The sequence below is a fragment of the Triturus cristatus genome, chromosome 1_2 (genome assembly GCF_964204655.1).
Source record: "Triturus cristatus chromosome 1_2, aTriCri1.1, whole genome shotgun sequence".
NCBI classification, from domain to species: Eukaryota; Metazoa; Chordata; class Amphibia; order Caudata; family Salamandridae; genus Triturus; species Triturus cristatus.
Genome location: NC_140580.1, coordinates 790743851 through 790763344, shown reverse-complemented (window position 1 = coordinate 790763344; position 19494 = coordinate 790743851). Strand labels below are relative to the sequence as shown.

Here is a 19494-nt window from a genome sequence, read left to right as displayed (position 1 = left end):
TTGGCAAGTAACTCGCAGCGAAAATGTATTAAATAAATAAATGGCCACGGGGTTCGCCGCTTGATGCTGTTTGGGAGGTGGGAGGGTCGTTCATTACTTGTATGTAATGTGAGAAACAAAAGTGAGAAGGAGCGAGACGAAGAGGAAGAAATCGAGAGGGGGAGGGGCAGCGTGGGAGAATTGAACACTGAATTGTTTAAAGACAGAAGAGAAAACGAAAGTAGCGCTTCACTGGCAAATTGTGTAAAGTTGTGCGAACGTGCTTGGTTGTGAATAAAGCCAATCTAATCAGTTTTTAGGTCGAGGACCGCCGGTCTGCCAAAGGCAGAACCGGAAGTCGGAGATTTAATGACTTGGAGAAGAGGGGCTTGAACCCGCCCCTCTTCTCCCCTGTTCTCCATTGGCTGGCCTCTTCAATGCTGGCCAGCCATTGGAGAAGAGGTCCCGTCACTCCGATCAGGCCCCGTCCTTTTCGGATGGGGGGGGCGTGTTTTTTGCAGAAAGTCTAATTATCTCCACAGCAAAACACGCCCCCGAATCCGAAAACGACGCTGCGTTTCTCCGAGGCATTTCTGCTCTGCCTCGGAGAAAGGCGGCGGTGTTCGATGACTGCTTGGAAATATGCTTTTTACAAAACGCTGCTAGTACTGAGGTACTGAAGATTTTCTGTTGCAGCACGGCACTGAGTGGCGGTAAAAGGAGTTTGATGTAAATATACATGCGTCAGCAGCGGAGGTGCAATAAGTGTACTTGCTGATGGTGCAGTGTTGTGGATATTGTACTGCTGCTCTCCTTATTTGCTAACCTTTGTCAACATGCAGCATGCTTCCTCCGCCCTGAACGGACTTTCCCTTCGACCTACCTCCCAGTGGTATTTTTCATTGGAGCCTGCGATTCTTGCAAATAGAAAGCGTAAGCGTGTATCTCAAACAGAAACTGAAACTTCTCTATCAAGGGGAAACATCACTGCCAAAGTTCAGAGCTTGTGAAAAAGCGACCAGCGAAATCACTTGCTAGTTAATGTTCGGGGGGGGCTAAGCAAAAATTTCGGAGGGGGCTGAATCTTTAAACAGTAGGCAGAGTGGTGCTGATTTAGGGGGTGGGGGGGCTGAATCTAGGCAGAGTGGAGCTGCGGGGGTTCTTAGAAGGGGTGAACCAACAGCGAGGCTTCATTAAGATGCAAATGGTCTTTTTAAAGACCTGTGAAGTGCTCGGGCGCGGCTTTGTGTCTGCCCGGGAAGCGGTCTCATCCCGGGCTGCCACACACGACGGGGGGGGGGCTGAAGCCCGTTGAGTTCAATGGGTGTTGCGCGCCTGATCACAGGTAAATGCGGGAGAGAACGGGGTTGTTGAGCAGGGCTGGGCTGGCTTGCCCGGGCATCGGGCGTTTTCTGTAGCAAAAGTGCTTCACAGTTAACTTCCCCCATGACCCTCCAGCTGGTCCGACATAATTGCCAGGCCTACTTTGGGGTTCCAGTTCGGCCCTGTTGTTGGGTATCCTACCCAGGGCTTTAAGTGGGATAAAAAAAAATGGGTGGGGGTGGGGGGCGGTGTTGCGCGGGGTCTATACGACTTGTATTTTGCTGTCTCTTTTGTCATTGCATCCAGGCATAATGATACAACAAGTAACATGATACCTACAACAAGTTAGGACTATTGGGTTTGTCAATCGTTGTTAGTCGCATAAGATAAATTAGCAGTAACTGTGGCTTGTATATAATATTGAAAAAGCATCCACTTGAAGCCCTAGTGACACCACGACAATGTTACTGCTCCTGAGTTTCAAAAAGAGACAACAATATAATCATGCAGTGGCTGAACTCGACAGATTAAGAAATGTATCCCAAATTATATATAACAGTCGGTAGACGCATGCCTCTACAGTGTTCTCTTATATTTTGAAACCAGAATTGGTCAAGTTCGTATCCTTTCAAAGTTCCCTTTTCAAACAATCATTATCAACGCCAAGTCTGGCCCTGGCACGGTAGTGCGATTTTTGTTTAGTATTAATAAAATTTGACACTTCAGACAGCAGTTTCAGCAGAGAGGACAAAGACGGAATGGGCATGGAATCCAAATACTAATCATGCATATTAGTTTGGGCCACTGGCATTTTGCGATGCTGCAGCGTTTTCCTCATAATTATGGATTTGCCAAACTTCCCAAATAATGCTCGCATAATAAATCTCGCTTTTGAGAGTGATTAAGCTATTGACATTGTAAATAACAATGCCGTTTCTTTAAATGTTTTAAAAACAAAAACATAAACAAAAATAATGTCATGAGCAATGCCAATAGCTCTACTTTAACAATGCAGAGACCGTTGCATTGTAAATGCTTGTTGTATTTGTAACCTTATTTTTTTGTGCGAAAGGTGTGAAAAACTTGTTCGCAAAGGGATACCAGCCCGCTTCGTTGCCTCTTACAACCGGGAAGCCATGGCTGAGCTGCAGGGGGTGTTTATTAGGTGCTGCCAACTTCGCTAATAATAAAACAGCGACCTCACCTCCTTTGTATGTGTGACAAACTTCTTCGCAAGGGGATGCCCGCCCGCTTCGCCACCTCTTACAACCGGGAAGCCATGGATGAGCTGCAGGGAGTGTTTATTAGGTGCTGCTAACTTCGCTAATATTAAAACAGCGACCGCACCTCCGGCCAGCGTGTGCGTCTGGACACCTATGTGGGAAGCAGCGCCGCTGCTGAGAAGCAAAAGACACGCCGTACGCATGCACATCTCTTGTCCTCAAACAGCGAGCGCACCTCGGGCCGGCGTGCGTGTCTGGACACCGATGTGGGAAGCAGCGCCCACCGCGTGCACATCTCTTGTCCTCAAACAACGAGCACACCTCAGGCCAGCGCGCGTGTCTGGACATCGATGTGGGAAGCAGCACCGTACGCGTGCACATCTCTTGTCCTCAAACAGCGAGCGCCCCTCTGGCCAGCGTGCATGTCTGGACACCAATGTGGGAAGCAGCGCCGTACGCGTGCACACCTTCTGTCCCCCTTCGCAAGGAAAAGTCACGACAAAAGATCTCGCTACTCGAGCAGCGCATGCGCTGCGCCGCGAGGCGAGACCTAAAAAGTGTGTGGACGGCTGCGTATTTGTATCCCTCTTCCAATCCCTCCCCTAATAGCATTCACAGTCCCCAGGTTGTCTTAATGAAGAAGATTTAATATTTACCTGGAGATAGGCTCCGGTTTCCATTACCGTTCCTACGATCAAAGGCGTCTGTCCAGTCACAGGCCTTCATACATTTCCCATGCCGACTCGATCTGTTTTTGCAACCCTGATTGACTGCAATGTGTAGTTGGTGATCCAACAAAATGGAAATGAAAGCTTCCTGTTCCTGAGTGAAATCTACAGGTAACGGATGTTGGGCGAATATCGGCCATCTCTAATTACTTAAATTAGTTGAGCAACCCTACACAATTCTGAAGGCTTCATGTGTGAGTAAAGGGGGACAAAAGCATAGATGGCTATATTTTATTCAGCACAAACGTCTTAGGAGCCAACGTTTGGGTAAGATGGCAATAACATTTTAGACATTGCCATGAACCTGCTTAAAGGTGGTCATATTAGTGGGTGGCAGTTCTTTTTAGGTCTCGGCTAGCGAAGGCTGCGCTTGCGCAGTCTCGCTCGCGAGATTTAATGACTTGGAGAAGAGGGGCTTGCACCCGCCCCTCTTCTCCCCTGTTCTCCATTGGCTGGCCTCTTGAATGCTGGCCAGCCATTGGAGAAGAGGTCCGTCACTCCGAACAGGCCCCGTCCTTTTCGGATTCGGGGGCGTGTTTTTTCCAACTTTTCTAATTATCTCCTCCAGCCAATGGCAAGAGGAGAGAAAAGGAAAACACGCCCCTGAATTCGAAACCGCCACTGCGTTTCTCCGAGGCATTTCTGCTCTGCCTCGGAGAAAGGCAGTGGTGTGCTTGCCTTTTGCTCTGCCTTGTTTGGGTTGTCACATTATCTCAGTACGGTCTTGAGGGTACGCCAGCACTGCCGCTTTAAGAACGGTCCTGTTTTACCTCTGCAGAAGTTTGGAAACCATGGGTGAAAATCGAGTTGCGTCTGCTGCTTTAAAGTATGCCCTCAAATATCGTCCAAGCTGAGCACTGTAAAACCACAGAGCATACATGGGAACTGAACATAGTACAGGCTTTGGGCATCCTGGATTAATGGCGCCTAGAACCCCAATACACTAACCGCCATCCCCTTCCTGCTCCCAGGCCCTCCTGGCAAACAGCGTAGGGAAGGGGCGAGCGGTTATAGAGGAACCTGGGACTTGTAGTCCTCCTCGCACTTGAAGACGTTCTGTGGCATCACGCCGTCGCTACCCATGGGACTACAGCTCCCAGCGTGCGCTCGGGCCAGTGCTACGCAGGCGCTCTGGTGTTCGAAGGAGCGCGTCTGTTATGCTGCTTCGGCGAGGATAAAAAAAAAGAACAGCAACTGGAGGGAGCGCGAGGCACACGGCGCGGGTGCGGCCGGGGGTGCAAGTAATCTGTGTGTCCGCGCAGCCTTTGTGCGCCGCAACAATGTAACAAAGCGCCGCCCGGGCGCGCTTCGGAGCGGACGCCAAGCCGGACTTATACATGGCTTCTCCGCTCCCCCGAAGCGGGCATCCTTGGGCGCCGCTGCGCCGTCTCCACCGCTCCCGGGGATGCGCAGGCCGTGGCGGGGACGGGGGGAGGCTCTCCGTGCATGGCTCCCAGAACTGCAGGAAGAAGAGCGTTGCTCACGGGAGGGAATTTTTTTTCTCCCTGCCCGCCATCTTGTGAAGGTGAAAATGAGAGGAGGGAAGGAGGGGTAGTAGGAGGGCTCTAGCTGGGGAAGCTTTGTGAATGTATGAGCTGGGCACGGAAGGGGTGGCCATGGGATGCGGTTGCCAGGCGGGCGAGGGGGTACCCTTGAATGTGTGACGGGAAAGGGGGTGTGATGCGTGATGGTTCCAGAGTGGAAGGGACATGTATCTCCTAGTGGGTGTTACCAAGAGACCAGGTCTTCGCTGTGATGCTCGGCTGTGGGGGGAGCTTCAACTACCTGGTACCCTTTTTAGGTTTCTCGTGCCTTAAACACTGTTAAATGATGATTTATTGCTAATCTCGTCACAGGTGCTGGAAGGTTTGTGGAAGCCACTGTGTGTGTATGTGTGGCTCTGTGAGTGTGGCTCTGTGTATGTGGCTCTGTGTGTCTGGCTGTGTGTCTGGCTCTATGCGTGGTGGCTCTGTCTGTGTGTGGGTAACTGTGTGTAGGTGGCTCTGTGGGTGGCTCTATTTGTGTGTGGGTTGCTCTGTGTGTGTGGGTGGCTCTGTGTTTGGGTGGCTGTGTGTGTGGCTCTGTGTGTGAGTGCAAATGCAATAGGTCTCGCATTGGAGAGTGATTAAGCTATTAACATTGTAAATAACAATGCCGTTTCTTTAAATGTTTTAAAAACAAGAATAATGTCATGAGCAATGCCAACAGCTCTAACTTTAACAATGCCGAGACCATTGCATTGTAAATGCTTGTTAAATTCAGTATTCTATTGAAAGAAGGAGAAAAACATTGACTTTTACTTTTCTTGCTTCCAGGTTCTGCCAGTACACTCAAGAAATCGTCCTGCAGCTGATAGAGAGAAGTCGAATTCGTAAACTACAGCTACTTGCACACCAGTACATGATTTCTTCGAAGATCGAGTTTTACATTGCAGAGAGCTTGCCTGAATATTTTGCACCGTACCAGTCTGAGAGGTTTCGCAGACTTGGGTAAGCAGGGGCAGTTGCGTGGATACTAGCACTTATGTGAGGCAGAGCTTATTGTAAAGAACACTATACTGCAAATGCTTTCCTCATTATGGAGATTGCCCTGTAATGGCTTGTACAATTTGTTTTCATATCAGTGACTGATCACTAAGCCATACTACGCTTTTGCATGGGGAACCCCAATGCAAATCCACATTTGATTCCCAGATTGATGCATGGTCTTATTCAATAGGTTTTTGGGGATTAAGTCTCCGGTATTTGTTTTTTCAAATTTAAATTTCTTCTATAAAGATTTTACTCGCTACATAAATGGAATGTGTCGATTTTACACCACTTTCTGCTTTTCAAATTGACCTATTTAACAAATGTATATGCACTGCTTTTCTGTTTACGTGAAAGAGAAGACCTTAATCGTTAAGTAAACCTAATTTAAAGAACAGTGGAACAGTGAATATCATTAGTTTCATGTTTTTTGACGGGTGTTCCATTTTTCTTTTCGGCTGTATCAATGTTAATGTGGTAAACAGTTTCTATGCCCTGTACAAACTTCATTTTACTTTTTCTCCGTTTCTCCATGTGAATGCCTAGAAGGCTAACTCTGCCTTTCCAGATTTAAGGATAAAAAATGACCACATTAATTTATTACATTCACTCAGTTTAGAAATTGCCCCCAATGCCATATTCATAAAGCACTCTGGCCGCAGCCTAGATCCTAATCCTAGATGATGCTTTTACATTAACCATAATTGGAGTTGTTCTGCGATCTAAGATGGGATAACTGTTTTATGACTCCTTTCTCAGTAGTTAAGTAAGATCCATAGAATATAATTTCCATTGCTGCAAACTTAATACAGATCATCTATACTTGCGTGTTTATATGTTGATTTCTTTTTGTTTCCGCCATAGATATGTGTCCCTTTCAGACAATGAGAAGACCGGATACAAAGCTCGGGAATTGAAGTCTGTGTATGTGGATGCTGTTGGGCAGTATCTCAAGCTGATTTTTCATAAAAACTACATAAACCGGTACAATTTGTATAACCAGGTAAGCGTAACCGGAAAGAAGAGGGCCAAAATTAAGTTTCAACAGGCAATGCCTATTAAATACCCCGTTATCTAAAAAACTCTCCTTAAATGTTGCCCAAGTCTTTTGTTACAACCCTCTTTAGCCAACAAAACTTAGCAGTGTTATAGTTTTGCTTTTATTACCACAAAGGAATAGTTTTGCTTTTACCACTATGGCTAAATGCTTTAAGACCTTAGCATGTAAAATAATGCTGGCTGAAACACAGGAATGCTTGAAGGAGCTGCTCTTGACATAGGGTCTGTTGAACCTGTACATATATAGCCCTGTGTGAGTTCTGTGTCCTGTTCCTAAATGCCCATAACACTTTGTCCTTTCCTAAAGCTCTCAAAACATTACTGTTCTTAAATATCTGCGCACACCATTGTTACACAAACCGTAAAATAAACTGGTCTACTCTACTATTCCTTGGACCTACTACACAGGAGTAATCCTCCCCACTTTGTACTGAGATGAGATTTCCTCGCCTTAACTGCACTACCACGTCCTGATTGGATAACATTTCTAGCCCTTGCATGTTACAAACAACCAGGTGATCGATGGAATGCACAAATGAATCTCAGCCTCTGGCAATAGCTTTGGTCCGCATTTTAGTCAATCTTTTTCTGTTCACCATGCCACTTTAGACAGAGGCCCGCCTTTTGCAATCAGTACTGAACCTGTCCCTCTTCAGAACAGTCCATCCCAAGCTGCCTGGTCAGGCCGTGCAGAAGGGGACCACAAGCTACTCCAGACCTGTTTTACCCTATTTGGGGCTCAACAGTACGGTGTAGCTTGAGTCCTGTTGCAAGTGAGCATGGCAACCAAGTCTGGGCATACCCGTCACACTTAGGGTGCCAACTGCAACAAACAACAAGGTGATGGATGAAATTCTTGAATTAATCTCTGCCACTGGCCATCATTCAGGCTGCTTTCCAGTCCATTGTTTGTGACCACCAGTCCACTATAGACAGAAGTCTGACTTTTGAAAATAAGTTATAACCCTGCTGCTTGTGGGAGCAGTCTATCTCAAACGGCGAGGCGAGGCCCAATCCAGAAGGGACCAGCAGCAACCTCAGACTGGTTTGCCCTGCCAGGTGCTCAGTACAGACAATCTGAACAGATCTTGCACATTTTATTGGCTCTGTAGCAGGCAGTTCTATATTCCCTCCTTGACGACTAAAGTTAACACCGCCAAAGTTGTGACACGTTTAATGTGAAAAATTTTGCAGCTTTTCATTTGGTATAGACATGACTTCCCTGCACTTGGTTGATGTTTTTATGCCCAACTGACGTATGCTGTATGCCATACCTCAACAATGTCATCTTCAAGTTGTTCATTTTAAGATTAAGTATTGGTCAAGTGTTTCATTGATCCTTGGGACTCCGTTCGGACCTTCCAGACTCTCATTTTGCACTTAGAGGTAGACCTTCTAACTTTTTTGAGGCAAATGTTTTTATAATAAACTAAGGGACAATACTTAACTCATCTCTACAATTTTTCATCGTGAGCCCTTGGTTTCTGAATTGCTAGTCTTTGTTTCTATAAGCCTTCTCTCCAAACATCTGAATGTCCTGGTGCTGCCATACAAAACACTACCAGGCCCCAGGACGTAAGCAGTGTCTAAGAAGGAAGACCACAAGCAAAAAATCTTCAAACATTTGGGCACTGCAACACCTTTGGAACAAAGTATAAATTGAAGAACCACTGCACTTCTTTTGAATAACTTGGATGGTTCTTCAGTTGAAGAAATGTCTTAGAACATGAGTGCTAGGTGTGCACTTTCTGTGTAATTATGTTAGTCTGACTAGGGTTTTGTTACAGATAGGGATGATGACAGAGGCAAAGCTGCTTCTAAAGCCACTATCACCTCATGGATCACCATCTGCGCCTACCATTATTCTTCACATATGACATTTGTTCCACCAGATATTTGTCTGGCCTCCAACACAGAGAAGCCTGCATTGATGGCATTTAGCCATGTAGTTAAATCTGGGTACCTAGGCATGGCATGTCTTAGATCTGCAGGGCCTGTGCATGGCCTTCTCATCCCTGTTCTGAATGCATAATACTCTGGCTGTTTCCTTGCAAGGTGATGCACAATTTTGCCAAGATTTTCCGAGAAATTTGTTGCTTTAGTCATTGTTTGACACTTGCAGCATTTCTTCGCTTCCGTTTCTCTTTTGACATGGATTTTTCATAAAGTTTAGTTATAGGAGAAAGCCAGCGTACAGATGCAGAATAGCTGTCTGTTATTCCGGATTCAAATATGCTGGCTTGTTCTGAAAACGCTTACCCTTACCTCTTTTTAATTTATCCCAAAACTGTAGAAGTTGTGAATGTGCACACATTGCAAGACTACTGTGCAGGGCTTTGGTTTTTAATCTCTTGTAAGCAGCTGCGGTTCTCGCCATCTGGTGGAAGGTTCCAGTGGTTGGGAAACAGAGTGGTTATGAAGTGCCCAAAAAGGTCACTATCCTTTCACAATGCCTGAATGAAGCAAAATAGTTATCTTGAATAAAGTGACTGAATCTGGTGCATTTTCCACATATTAATACTTGAATTTCTAAAATAGTTTTGGCCGCTGCTACGATACATAATTCTAGTGGGATTTCTGGAAAAACAGTGTAGCAGGTCATATGTTTTGAGATGCTACCAATTAATACTCCTCTTTCTTACACAAATGCTTCCAGAAGAATAGATTATACAAGGAGGACAAAGATTGTCCGGGACATGATGAATACTTCTCATTTTGCTTCTTCTTTAGTTTTGTTAGGACCAAACCCCTTGTCTTAGAACCAATTGTATTCCATTGACACATATGTGATAAGGTTGCAAAGCAGACTAATTTCCATTGGTTCAAGGGCATCCTTTCTTAGGTGTGTGGTTAGAAATGTTTAGTATGTGGTAATTGTAGGATGGTGTGCATGAGGTTTAAGGACTTGCTCCAAACATGGTCAGATGTGCTTCACAGCAGATATGAATGAGGGGTTGCAGAGCATGTGAGACTAGACACAACTTTGCTTAACCACTTCTCAGTTTGCAGAGATTTTAGTTCTCATCTTGTGTTTTGTAACAATTGGAAAGGTGTTATATTGTGCTTCTGCTTCAAGCTGTACTCCACATTACATGTGTGGATTCTAGAATTACTAGCCAGCCCCTGGCTGTTTGTGGAATGTTGCTGGGGACTTGAAGATCAGCTTGAGCTGGTGCCGGTTGGGTGGATGAGCTGTTCATACTCTTATCATAAATAAACCTACCATTTGAAACTACGAGACCTCCTCTCATCATTGATGAAGAAGAAGTTACTTTTCAACACTGGTGACGACTGGGAAACGATAAGGGAAGAAACAGCAGCTCAACTCCAATCTTACAATTCTTTATGTTTCTGCGTGTTGGCTGAGAACTACTACTACATCACTAAGCTCTTTGCCGTCCTGAGCTTCCGTGAACTTCAAAAATCACGCTTCTGCCTTTAAAGAAGAAATCACAGGTATTTATGTCAGGACTCAGTCCGGGACACTGGCATGTGTCAGGGACAACGACTGGTGCCAGGGTAGACAAAGTAGGCAGAATACTAGGTACAGAGCTGCCCAAGATCACACAGCAAGTCAAAGGAGAAAGGGAATCCAAAGAGGAATCTCTGTATAAGACAATAAGAGAGGTAAGACTCACAAGGGACAGGCCCTCAGAGATGATTTAGCATTCAGACTAACTACACTCAGGACGAACGTGCAAGATATATATATATATATATATATATATATTCTCAGATGCCGCTAGTCTCAGGAGATTCTCCCGCCCTCCTTTTTAAAACATCAATGCCCTTCTTCCATTGGCTAAGGCTTCGCGGGCATATTAGCATAGTCAAACTTATCACTGCAAGTCCGTACGGAGCAGACAATCAACGTAAGTACTAGCCCCAGTGGGCGGTGCCTGCTCCTTCCCCATGCTTTGCCATTGGTTGTTCACGTGAGGGTGGTGAGCAGCTCCCCTAATCCTTCACCTTGCCGCTATATTCCTGAAGATATGTTGATTGTCTGCTCCGTGCGGACTTGCAGTGACAAGTTTGACTATGCTAATATGCCCGCGATACCTTAGCCAATGGAAGAAGGGCATTGACGTTTTAAAAAGGAGGGCGGGAGAATCTACTGAGACTAGCGGCATCTGAGGAAGTTTATTAAAACGAAACGCATCATGCCGGATTTTGAATTAAAAGCAGCTCTCCCTGAAACCCTGTGTGTGCTCGACTTCTTGGTGAAAGCAAGGGAGTTTGGTCTTGATGTTTAGAGTGCAGCCATCAGCACTCAACGAGCGCCCATCTTTAAAAGAGGTCCGGCAGAATTTGTGGCAATCTGTGGTGTAACTAAAAACTTTTTATGTTTAAAACGTTTTATTGAGACAAAAACAAACCATGGGGGAGGGGGATAGGAGGTCAGGATACATAGAATACAGTCAAAGAAAAAAGGGTGCAACTCCAGAGGGTTGGCAATAGGTAGCGCAGTAAGTCAGGGGGAAAAACACGGTAAATGAAGGCTAGAAATGCAAGCTATGGAATCCCCGCCCGCGTATCCAACACCCCAAATCTAAGCAATGAAAGCCATCAGCAACTCAACAGGACACAGTCCCCCCCCCCCCATCCCCCATCCTCCCAGTAACGAAACCCCCCCCCCCCCCAACCCCCCCCCCCCCGTCCTATGGTCCCGCACCAGAGTAATCCGCACCAGGAAGCCCCGCACCCCCCCCCCCCCCCGGGAGGTCCCCGCCTCACATGTAAACTAGTCCGCCGGGGTCACCGGCGGTGTCAGCCTGAGAAGCCTAAGATACCTCGGGCAGGTGAGCTCCCGGAATTCAGTGGACAGCAGCGCTAGAAAGGGTTGCCACAGCTCCTCAAATTGGTCTATCTCCCCCGCAACCGTAAGCGACAGCTTCTCCATCCCCAGCACATGCCAAAGCCTATGCAACCAACCGGTGATGGAGGGGACGGTGGCTGTGCGCCAGTGAATTAGAATGTTCTGAACCGCAGACCCCAGCGCAATTGCGATCTGCCTACCCCTACGGGACTTCAGTGGGTACATTAGGTCATTGGGGAGGCCCAACAGGACATACGCCGGGAGTCGCGGCAGCTCTATCCCAAAGTGCTTATCCACCTCGTCCAGAACTTCCTTCCAGTAGGCGGTCAGCACTGGGCAATCCCAAAGAATGTGTGAAAGGGTACCTTCCTGCCCGCAGCTCCGCCAGCACCCCCTGTCAGTGTGTTTATGCATTTCATACAGTCTCTCCGGGGTGTAGTACCAGTATGTGGACACCTTAGTAAAGGTCTCCGTAAGGCCCGTGTGATATGCAGAGTGCCGCGCCCGATACGCAATTTTGTCCCATTCCTTGTGGCTGAGTGTCCTACCCAATTCCCTGTGCCAGCGCTCCCTCCCCGGGTTGTAATAGTGAAACGGCGGGGGTTGTAGGTATTTGTACAGATCGGTAATTAGCTTGGCGTCGGAGGTCCGAGTAGCCAGCCACCTCTCATACAGTGTAATGGGGCGGGCGGCGGTGGCACGCACCTGGGGCTGGAGGGCCCAATGCCGAACCTGCATGTAGCGCAATCTGTCCAGCTCCGTCAGGCCGAACTCCTGGCGGAGTTGCTGAAAAGGAACCACTCCTTCCGGGCCATAGATCTGGAAGAGTGCCCTGCAGCCCGCCTGCACCCAGTGAGAGAAAACCCCCGGCTCCATCCCTGGGGAGAAGTCCGGGTTGCCCACAATGGGCGTGAGCGGCGAAGGGAAGGTGGTAAGGCCCCGGGCCTCACAGACCGCGTCCCACACACGCAAGGGGACCCGCGTAACAAAGGAAGCGTAAAGATTAGGGGGACGATGCGCGCGGCGCAGGAATGGAACCTCTTGTAAGGTGCGGCCCGCCACTGCCTGGTCTTGAAAGAGCCAATGTTTGTCGGACTCCCACCTGCTCCACTCCACCAGATAGCGTAGCTGAGCCGCCTGAAAGTACTTACGGAGGTCTGGAATGCCGAGACCCCCCGCCTCCGGAGCAAGCGTGGAGAGGACCCTCTTCATGCGTGGCCTGCGGCCCTGCCAGACAAAGCGGGAGATGTCAGCCTGCATTTGTCGTATCCAGCCCACCGGGGGTTGGAGCGGGAGGGCCCGGAAAAGATATAGTATCTGGGGCAACACCGTCATCTTGACCGCCGCGATTCGCCCCAGCCAGGACAGCAGGCCTTTGTTCCAGCGGCCAAGCTCATCCTTGATCTTCCTGCTGAGGGAGGCATAATTGGCCGTAACCATCTCCGGTAATGTAGGCGCCAGTAGGATCCCCAGGTACGCCACCGTGGACGAGGACCACTGCATGGGGAAGAGCCGCTGAAGATCCCTCCTGGTATCCGCAGCCAGGGACACGTCTAACGCCATCGACTTGCTCATATTCATTTTGAAGCCGGCCACCCCCGCAAAGGCGTCCAGTTCCCGGAGGCAAGCAGGCAGCGACCTCCTAGGGTCGTCCAAGGTCAACAGGACATCATCCGCGTAGAGACTGATGGTGTGGACGTACTGGCCCATCCGGACCCCGACAGCATCCGGATTATTACGAATCCTCTGCGCAAACGGCTCCATGTAGAGGGCAAACAAGAGCGGCGAAAGAGGGCAGCCCTGCCGCGTGCCGCGCTCGATGGCAAAGCCACCGGAGCTACACCCGTTGACCCGCACCGACGCTGAAGGATGCTTATAGCAGTTGAATACCATGGTGCGGAACTTATCGCCGATTCCCAATTTCTTGAGGACCAGCTCAAGATACGGCCAGTGGACTCTGTCGAAGGCCTTCTCCGCATCGACGGACAGCAACATCCGCTCCCCCGAGATCCCTGAGGCCTTCTCCAGAACATGCGTCACCCGCTTGGTGTTGTCAACCTTCTGTCTGCCGGGCACAAAACCAGCCTGGTCCGCCTCCACCAGACCGGGGAGGTGTGGACTCAGCCTGGACGCGAGAATCCCCGTGTACAACTTGAGGTCGACATTTAAAAGCGAGATGGGTCGGTACGAGCCGCAGAGGGCCCGGTCCTTCCCAGGTTTCGGGATTACCGCGACCGTCGCCCTCAGGAGATCCGGAGGGATGGCTCCCGGTTCGGAGAAAGAATTAAATAGCCGAGTAAGGACAGGGGCCACAGCCGTGCAAAAAGTCTTGTAAAATAGCGACGTGTACCCGTCCGGGCCCGGGGCCTTGCCATGTTTCAGCCGCGCGATAGCGGAAATCACTTCCTCAACATGGATGTCCCGCTCCAGGTGGTCCGCCTGAGCCGGATCCAGTACCGGGAGGGTCACCGACTCCAAATAGCCGTCGGCATCCCGTGGCGAGGAGGGCTCCTCAGCATACAGCGCCTCGTAGAAGCCGCGGAAAGATTCCGCTACCTCCGCGTCCCCGGAGACAACCCCCCCGTCCGTGCCCACCAATTCTTTCACAACGCTACGCTGTTGCGCGACCCGGAGCCGGTGTGCTAGGAGCTTGCCACATCTGTCCCCCCCAGTGTAGTAGGCATGTTTCAAGCGCAGGGCGGCATACTCCGCCCTGTCAAGATCCAGCGCCGACAGGAGCTTCCTCGCTGCCTTCAACTGCCTCCACACCCTCGGCGCCCCCGTGCGGCGGTGGACCTGCTCAAGCTCCCGGACCTGAGCTGTCAGCTCATCCCTCTTCAATTGCCGCTCCTTATTTTCAGCTGCAGAGATAGAGATAAATTCCCCCCCGGAGGACTGCCTTCAATGCCGCCCACTGTGTCGCTTGCGAGGTGTCAGTGTTGCTATTGTGGGTGAGATAGTCCCGTATGACCTCCCCGATGCGTTGCACCACCGACTTCTTGTGTAGAAGGGTATCCCGGAGGCGCCACACCCCCCGAGAGGGGGAAGCCGCCGGCCACTGGAAAACGCCGGTGACTGGGGAGTGGTCAGACAAGGTCAAGACCCCGATGTCCGCCGCCGTGGCAGCGGCACGCATCGGTCCACTCACCAGGAGGTAGTCCAGCCGTGAGTAGGTTCGGTGTGCGTGCGAGAAATAAGAGTAGTCCCTATCCGTGGGGTGCATGGAGCGCCAGAGGTCGTGCAAATCCATTTCCGCAATCCGGGCCCTCCCAGCCTGGGACAGTTCCCCCGTCTGCGGGAAGCGCTGCGCCGATCTGTCCATCACAGAATCGAAGACTATGTTAAGGTCCCCCCCCCCAAGATAATGTGGCGGTCGGGGGAAGCAGTGACATCCACCAGCGCGGAGTCTAGGAAGCGCTCTTGGTGATCATTTGGGCTATAAACGGAGCCGACCGTAAATGCTATGCCTCCCAGGCGCATGCGATACGCAAGGAGCCTCCCCTTCTGTTCAGCACACTTATGCAAAACCTCCCCCCGAAAGGAGCTCGCTAGGAGAATGGCCACCCCCGCCGTCTTGTTCGCTGCCGAGGAAAAGAACTGGGTGGGGAACTTGGCAGAACGCATCCTATGGCAATCTCGGGGCAATAAGTGTGTCTCCTGCAAAAGGCAAATGTCCGCCTGCGTCCCCTCCAGCAACGATAGGATCGCTCTGCGCTTCACCGGGTTATTCAGACCCTGAACATTAAGGGTCACTACCTTTAGGCCCGGCATTCCTCGCGGGGATCGGGAGCGCCATGCAATGGGCAGGGAGTCAGCGGGTGGGGCGCGCGGGGCCGCCGCGCAGGACAAGCCAAAACAAAGCGGGCATAGACAACATCGGACGGGACCTTCCCAACCCCAAAACAACCCCCTCCCCCACCCCAAACACAACCCTGGCAACTAGCCACCCACAAACTCAAACACCCCATTGTCTCAGTCAAGCCCTAAGACGGGCAAGTCCGTAGAAAGAAACGAAATGGACGTCCAGCCACTCACCTCCGTCCGCCCCCCCCCAACCCCCCCGCCCCGTACCAAGCATGTAGAGAAGCTAAAGACATCTCCCCCCGGAGTGTGTGTTAGGCCGTCAAGGCCACGCCAGAGGAGCCGGTCGAGTCCCCGGCCGCCGCCCTCAGAGCGTCGGCCATGTCCGCCCTGATGGTAGGGGAGTCCGGACGCCCCACGCTGGCCGTTGAGCGCCGCCTCGTTGACCTCCGCCGGTTCCGTCTCTCCGAGGACCTCCACGACGGCGTAGCTCCTTCTTCCTCCGCCGCCGTGAGCCCCAGGACACCACAAATGTCTTGCAAGGAGCGTAGCTGGTGTAACACCCCATTCCACCGAAAAATCAGGCGGAAGGGGTGACCCCAAGAGTACGGTGTCTCGTGCTCGCGCAAAAAGTCAGTGGCAATCCTAAAGGACCTGCGTTTCTGCAGCGTGATGGCGGAGAGGTCCTGGTAAAGCGTCACCGGCCGATCCCGAAAAGTCAGGGGCTGTTTCCTGCGGGCCTCAGCCATGATGCGTTCCTTCAGTGGAAAGTCGGGCAGGAAGGCCAGAATGTCCGATGGGGTGCCGATGACTGGCGCTGCCGGCCGACCCTATGCGCCCTATCAATGCTGATGGGAAAGTCCGCAGCTTCCCCCAGGATCTCTCGGAACAGGGCCTGCAGGTAGCCCCTCAGATCGGACCCCTCATCCGCAGTCGGCACACCACGCACTCGGATGTTGTTTCTCCAAGATCTGTTCTCAAGGTCCTCAGAGTGGGCCTGGAGCTCCACACACTGCTCACGGAGGCGGAGAACGTCCTGCTGTAGGTGGACTATCTCCTCCGCTCGATGTTGGCCCTCCGTCTCCACCGCTTCAACACGTTCGCCTAGGCCCTCCACCTCCCTGCGCACTTCTCGGACCTCGCTGGCCACCTCCCGCTTCAGTGTCTGGAAGTCCTCCCTGAGGGAGCTAAACAGTTCCTCCATAAAGGCCCTCGTGACGGGTGGCTCCCCCCCAGTCACATCTGCCGGAGCCCGGGAGGACCCCGGCGAGGGCTGCGTCCTGTCCCGCAATTGCTGGGCCCTGCCAAGCATGTCCGGCAGGGTACGGTCCCCTTTCTTCGGGCCGCCTCTTCCAGACATCGTTAGCTCCGCAGTCGAGCACAGATCCAGGCGCCCCAGGGGTGCTCAGCCGCCGGCAGGCCCTCGACGTGGGTATCCCCCACGAGCGAAGTCGCTGCGTCACAGGTGACAAAATGGCGGCCCAGTCCGGTCACCGTCAGCCGCGGGAGCCCGTGCGAGACAACCAAGGGGGCCGCAGCGGGGGGGTCCCATCAGCACATCCCTCCGAGAGTCAGCCCAGCAGCAGCGGGGGCACCTGCATCCAGCTGCCAGGACTCCGGCGAAGGCTGCCACCACTGCTCCTTCGGGGACAAAATGGCGGCAGGGCGGAGCAGGCCAAAATGACCAGGCCCGACGACACCGCCGGGGCCCCTGAAGCACCCCACAGTCAAACAAGTTCCACCACCGGCCCCAGTCCGTCACGCACAGGGCCCAAATGGTCCAACCCCGTCAGGGAGTCCGCTGTACCTCGGCTAGGAGTTAGGGCCCCCCGCAGTACGAGGTGTCGCCGTCCCAAGTCTGAGTGCCGGGGCGTCCGTCTCAAGCCTTCCGCACCATCGGGTCCTCTCCCGCAAGGCTCCTTCAATCTCCGTCGAGCGGCGGGCCAGATCCCCTCCAAATCACAACTTTCAGCACCAGGCCCAACCGCGGTGTCCGGACAGCACTCCAATGCGCTCCGCCCCTCGGGCTCGCCGTCGTCCCTTGAACTCGATCGAACTTTTGGGGGGGTTCCCCCGAGGCGATCTGAACCAAAACAGCACCAATATGCACCCCTGGTGCTCCGCCACTCTCCTCTCCCGCGCTGAGCCTCAGCAGGGGGAGAAAAGCGTAAGAAAAGGGCTCAAGCTTGGCCGGGCCGGAGGAGCCACGGGAGGAAGCGTCCGCTCACCCCGCCATCTTGGCCACGCCCCCCTAAAAACTTTTTGGTAGATGCCGGAACCCCGCTTACCTGTAATGTGTGCCTGATCATCTTTGATGAAACTGCGACTTCGCTGGATACTGCCGCCTACATAGACGGTAATTACAGGTTTATATTCAGGAATATAGCGGCAAGGTGAAGGATTAGGGGAGCTGCTCACCACCCTCCCGTGAACATCCAATGGCAAAGCATGGGGAAGGAGCAGGCACCGTCCACTGGGGCTAGTACTTACGTTGATTGTCTGCTCTGTACGGACTTGCAGTGACAAGTTTGACTATGCTAATATGCCCGTGATGCCTTAGCCAATGGAAGAAGGGCATTGACGTTTTAAAAAGGAGGGCGGGAGAATCTACTGAAAATAGCGGCATCTGAGGAAGTTTATTAAAACGAAACGCGTCATGCCGGATTTTGAATTAAAAGCAGCTCTCCCTGAAACCCTGTGTGTGCTCGACTTCTTGGTGAAAGCAAGGGAGTTTGGTCTTGATATATATAATACAACACTAACAATAAAGGGAATATGGGGTAAAGCACTCAGGATCTCCACAGGATAAGACTGAAGCTCAGTAAGTTCCTCACCCACAATTGCTGTAACAGATTCTGACTAAAAATACCCACATATAGGATATGTATGCAAAGGCAGGGTCTGTGGAGCTTATACCTATGGTGATGTTATACCTGTAACTCAAAGACAATACTCACAGTGAACAAGAAACACCACCTAGGTAGTCAGCTGTGCCCACGGATCCTGGCGATCAAATAGAAACACACAAGGCAGTAACAGCAAAGGGGTAGAACTAAACACAAGCACAATAGGCAAGGAGCTAGCAAGGAGGAGTGCTTAACCGGAAAGGAAGGAAATCACAGAGCACACTTGGCAGAAAGCAGGTAACAAACATACAAGGTAACAGAAGCAAGACAGCAGAATAGAAAGACAGCAAATTAGAACTGGAACAAAGGAAATGGGAAGAAAGGCAGGGACTGAAAAAAGATATACAGAAGGGGAGGCTACAAGGGTATACTAAAACAGTGCAGGTTCAGGAAGCAAGAAAACAAAGTAGCATAGAAGGCAGTGCTAGGGCACGAACAAAAATTGAGTTAAGGCTCAGAAGTCAAGGTAGCCCTGCAGGCAGTGCTAGTTCTGGAACAGAGAATTACTAAAGCTCAGGAGTCAAGGCAGCACTGCAGGCAGTGCTAGTTCAGGAAGAGGGAATTACTAAAGCTCAGGAGTCAAGGTAGCACTGCAGGCAGTGCTAGTTTAAGGAAACAGGAAATAGCTACAGCTCAGGAAACATGGAATCAAGAGGGAGCTGCAAGCAGTGCAAATCAGCAACAAGAAATAGCTGAAGCCCAGGAACAGGAACAAAGACTAACTATAGCTCAGGAAACAAGGTAGCACTGCAGACAGTGCTAATTCAGGCACAAGGAATGTCTATAGCTCAGGAATCAAGGAATAGCAAAAGCTCAGGAACAAGGACTGGTCTCACCGGATAACAGCTACAATGACCAACACTGGACTGAAGGGAGCTGAGGCTTAAAAGAGATCACAGTAATCACATGCATCAGGTGTGAGCAGACTAGCAGCAGACAGCCACAGGTGAGCTGAATTTCTCCACCCATCCTTGGCCGGCAGGGGTGGAGACAAACCAGTGAGCAGGGGATTATAGGTAATGTGGTTTGCATCATGAGCAGACTGGCTTCCACAAAACCTGGCATGGATGGGGAATGAATATCAATTCCCAAATGGTGTGCAAATGCCTGGATGTCAGGATATGCATGCAG

The 19494-nt window shown here is 51.0% G+C and overlaps 1 protein-coding gene across 2 annotated transcripts in view; it reads left to right on the top strand.

Annotated features, from left to right (window-relative positions):
• Positions 1-19494, top strand: part of CEP104 (centrosomal protein 104) — a 726468-nt gene that overhangs the window by 112287 nt on the left and 594687 nt on the right. For both annotated transcript variants that reach the window (XM_085608861.1, XM_085608862.1), the window contains exons 3-4: positions 5569-5742; positions 6646-6784. In XM_085608861.1, the coding sequence (XP_085464987.1) occupies positions 5569-5742; positions 6646-6784 (313 nt within the window). The remainder of the gene's footprint in view (positions 1-5568; positions 5743-6645; positions 6785-19494) is intronic.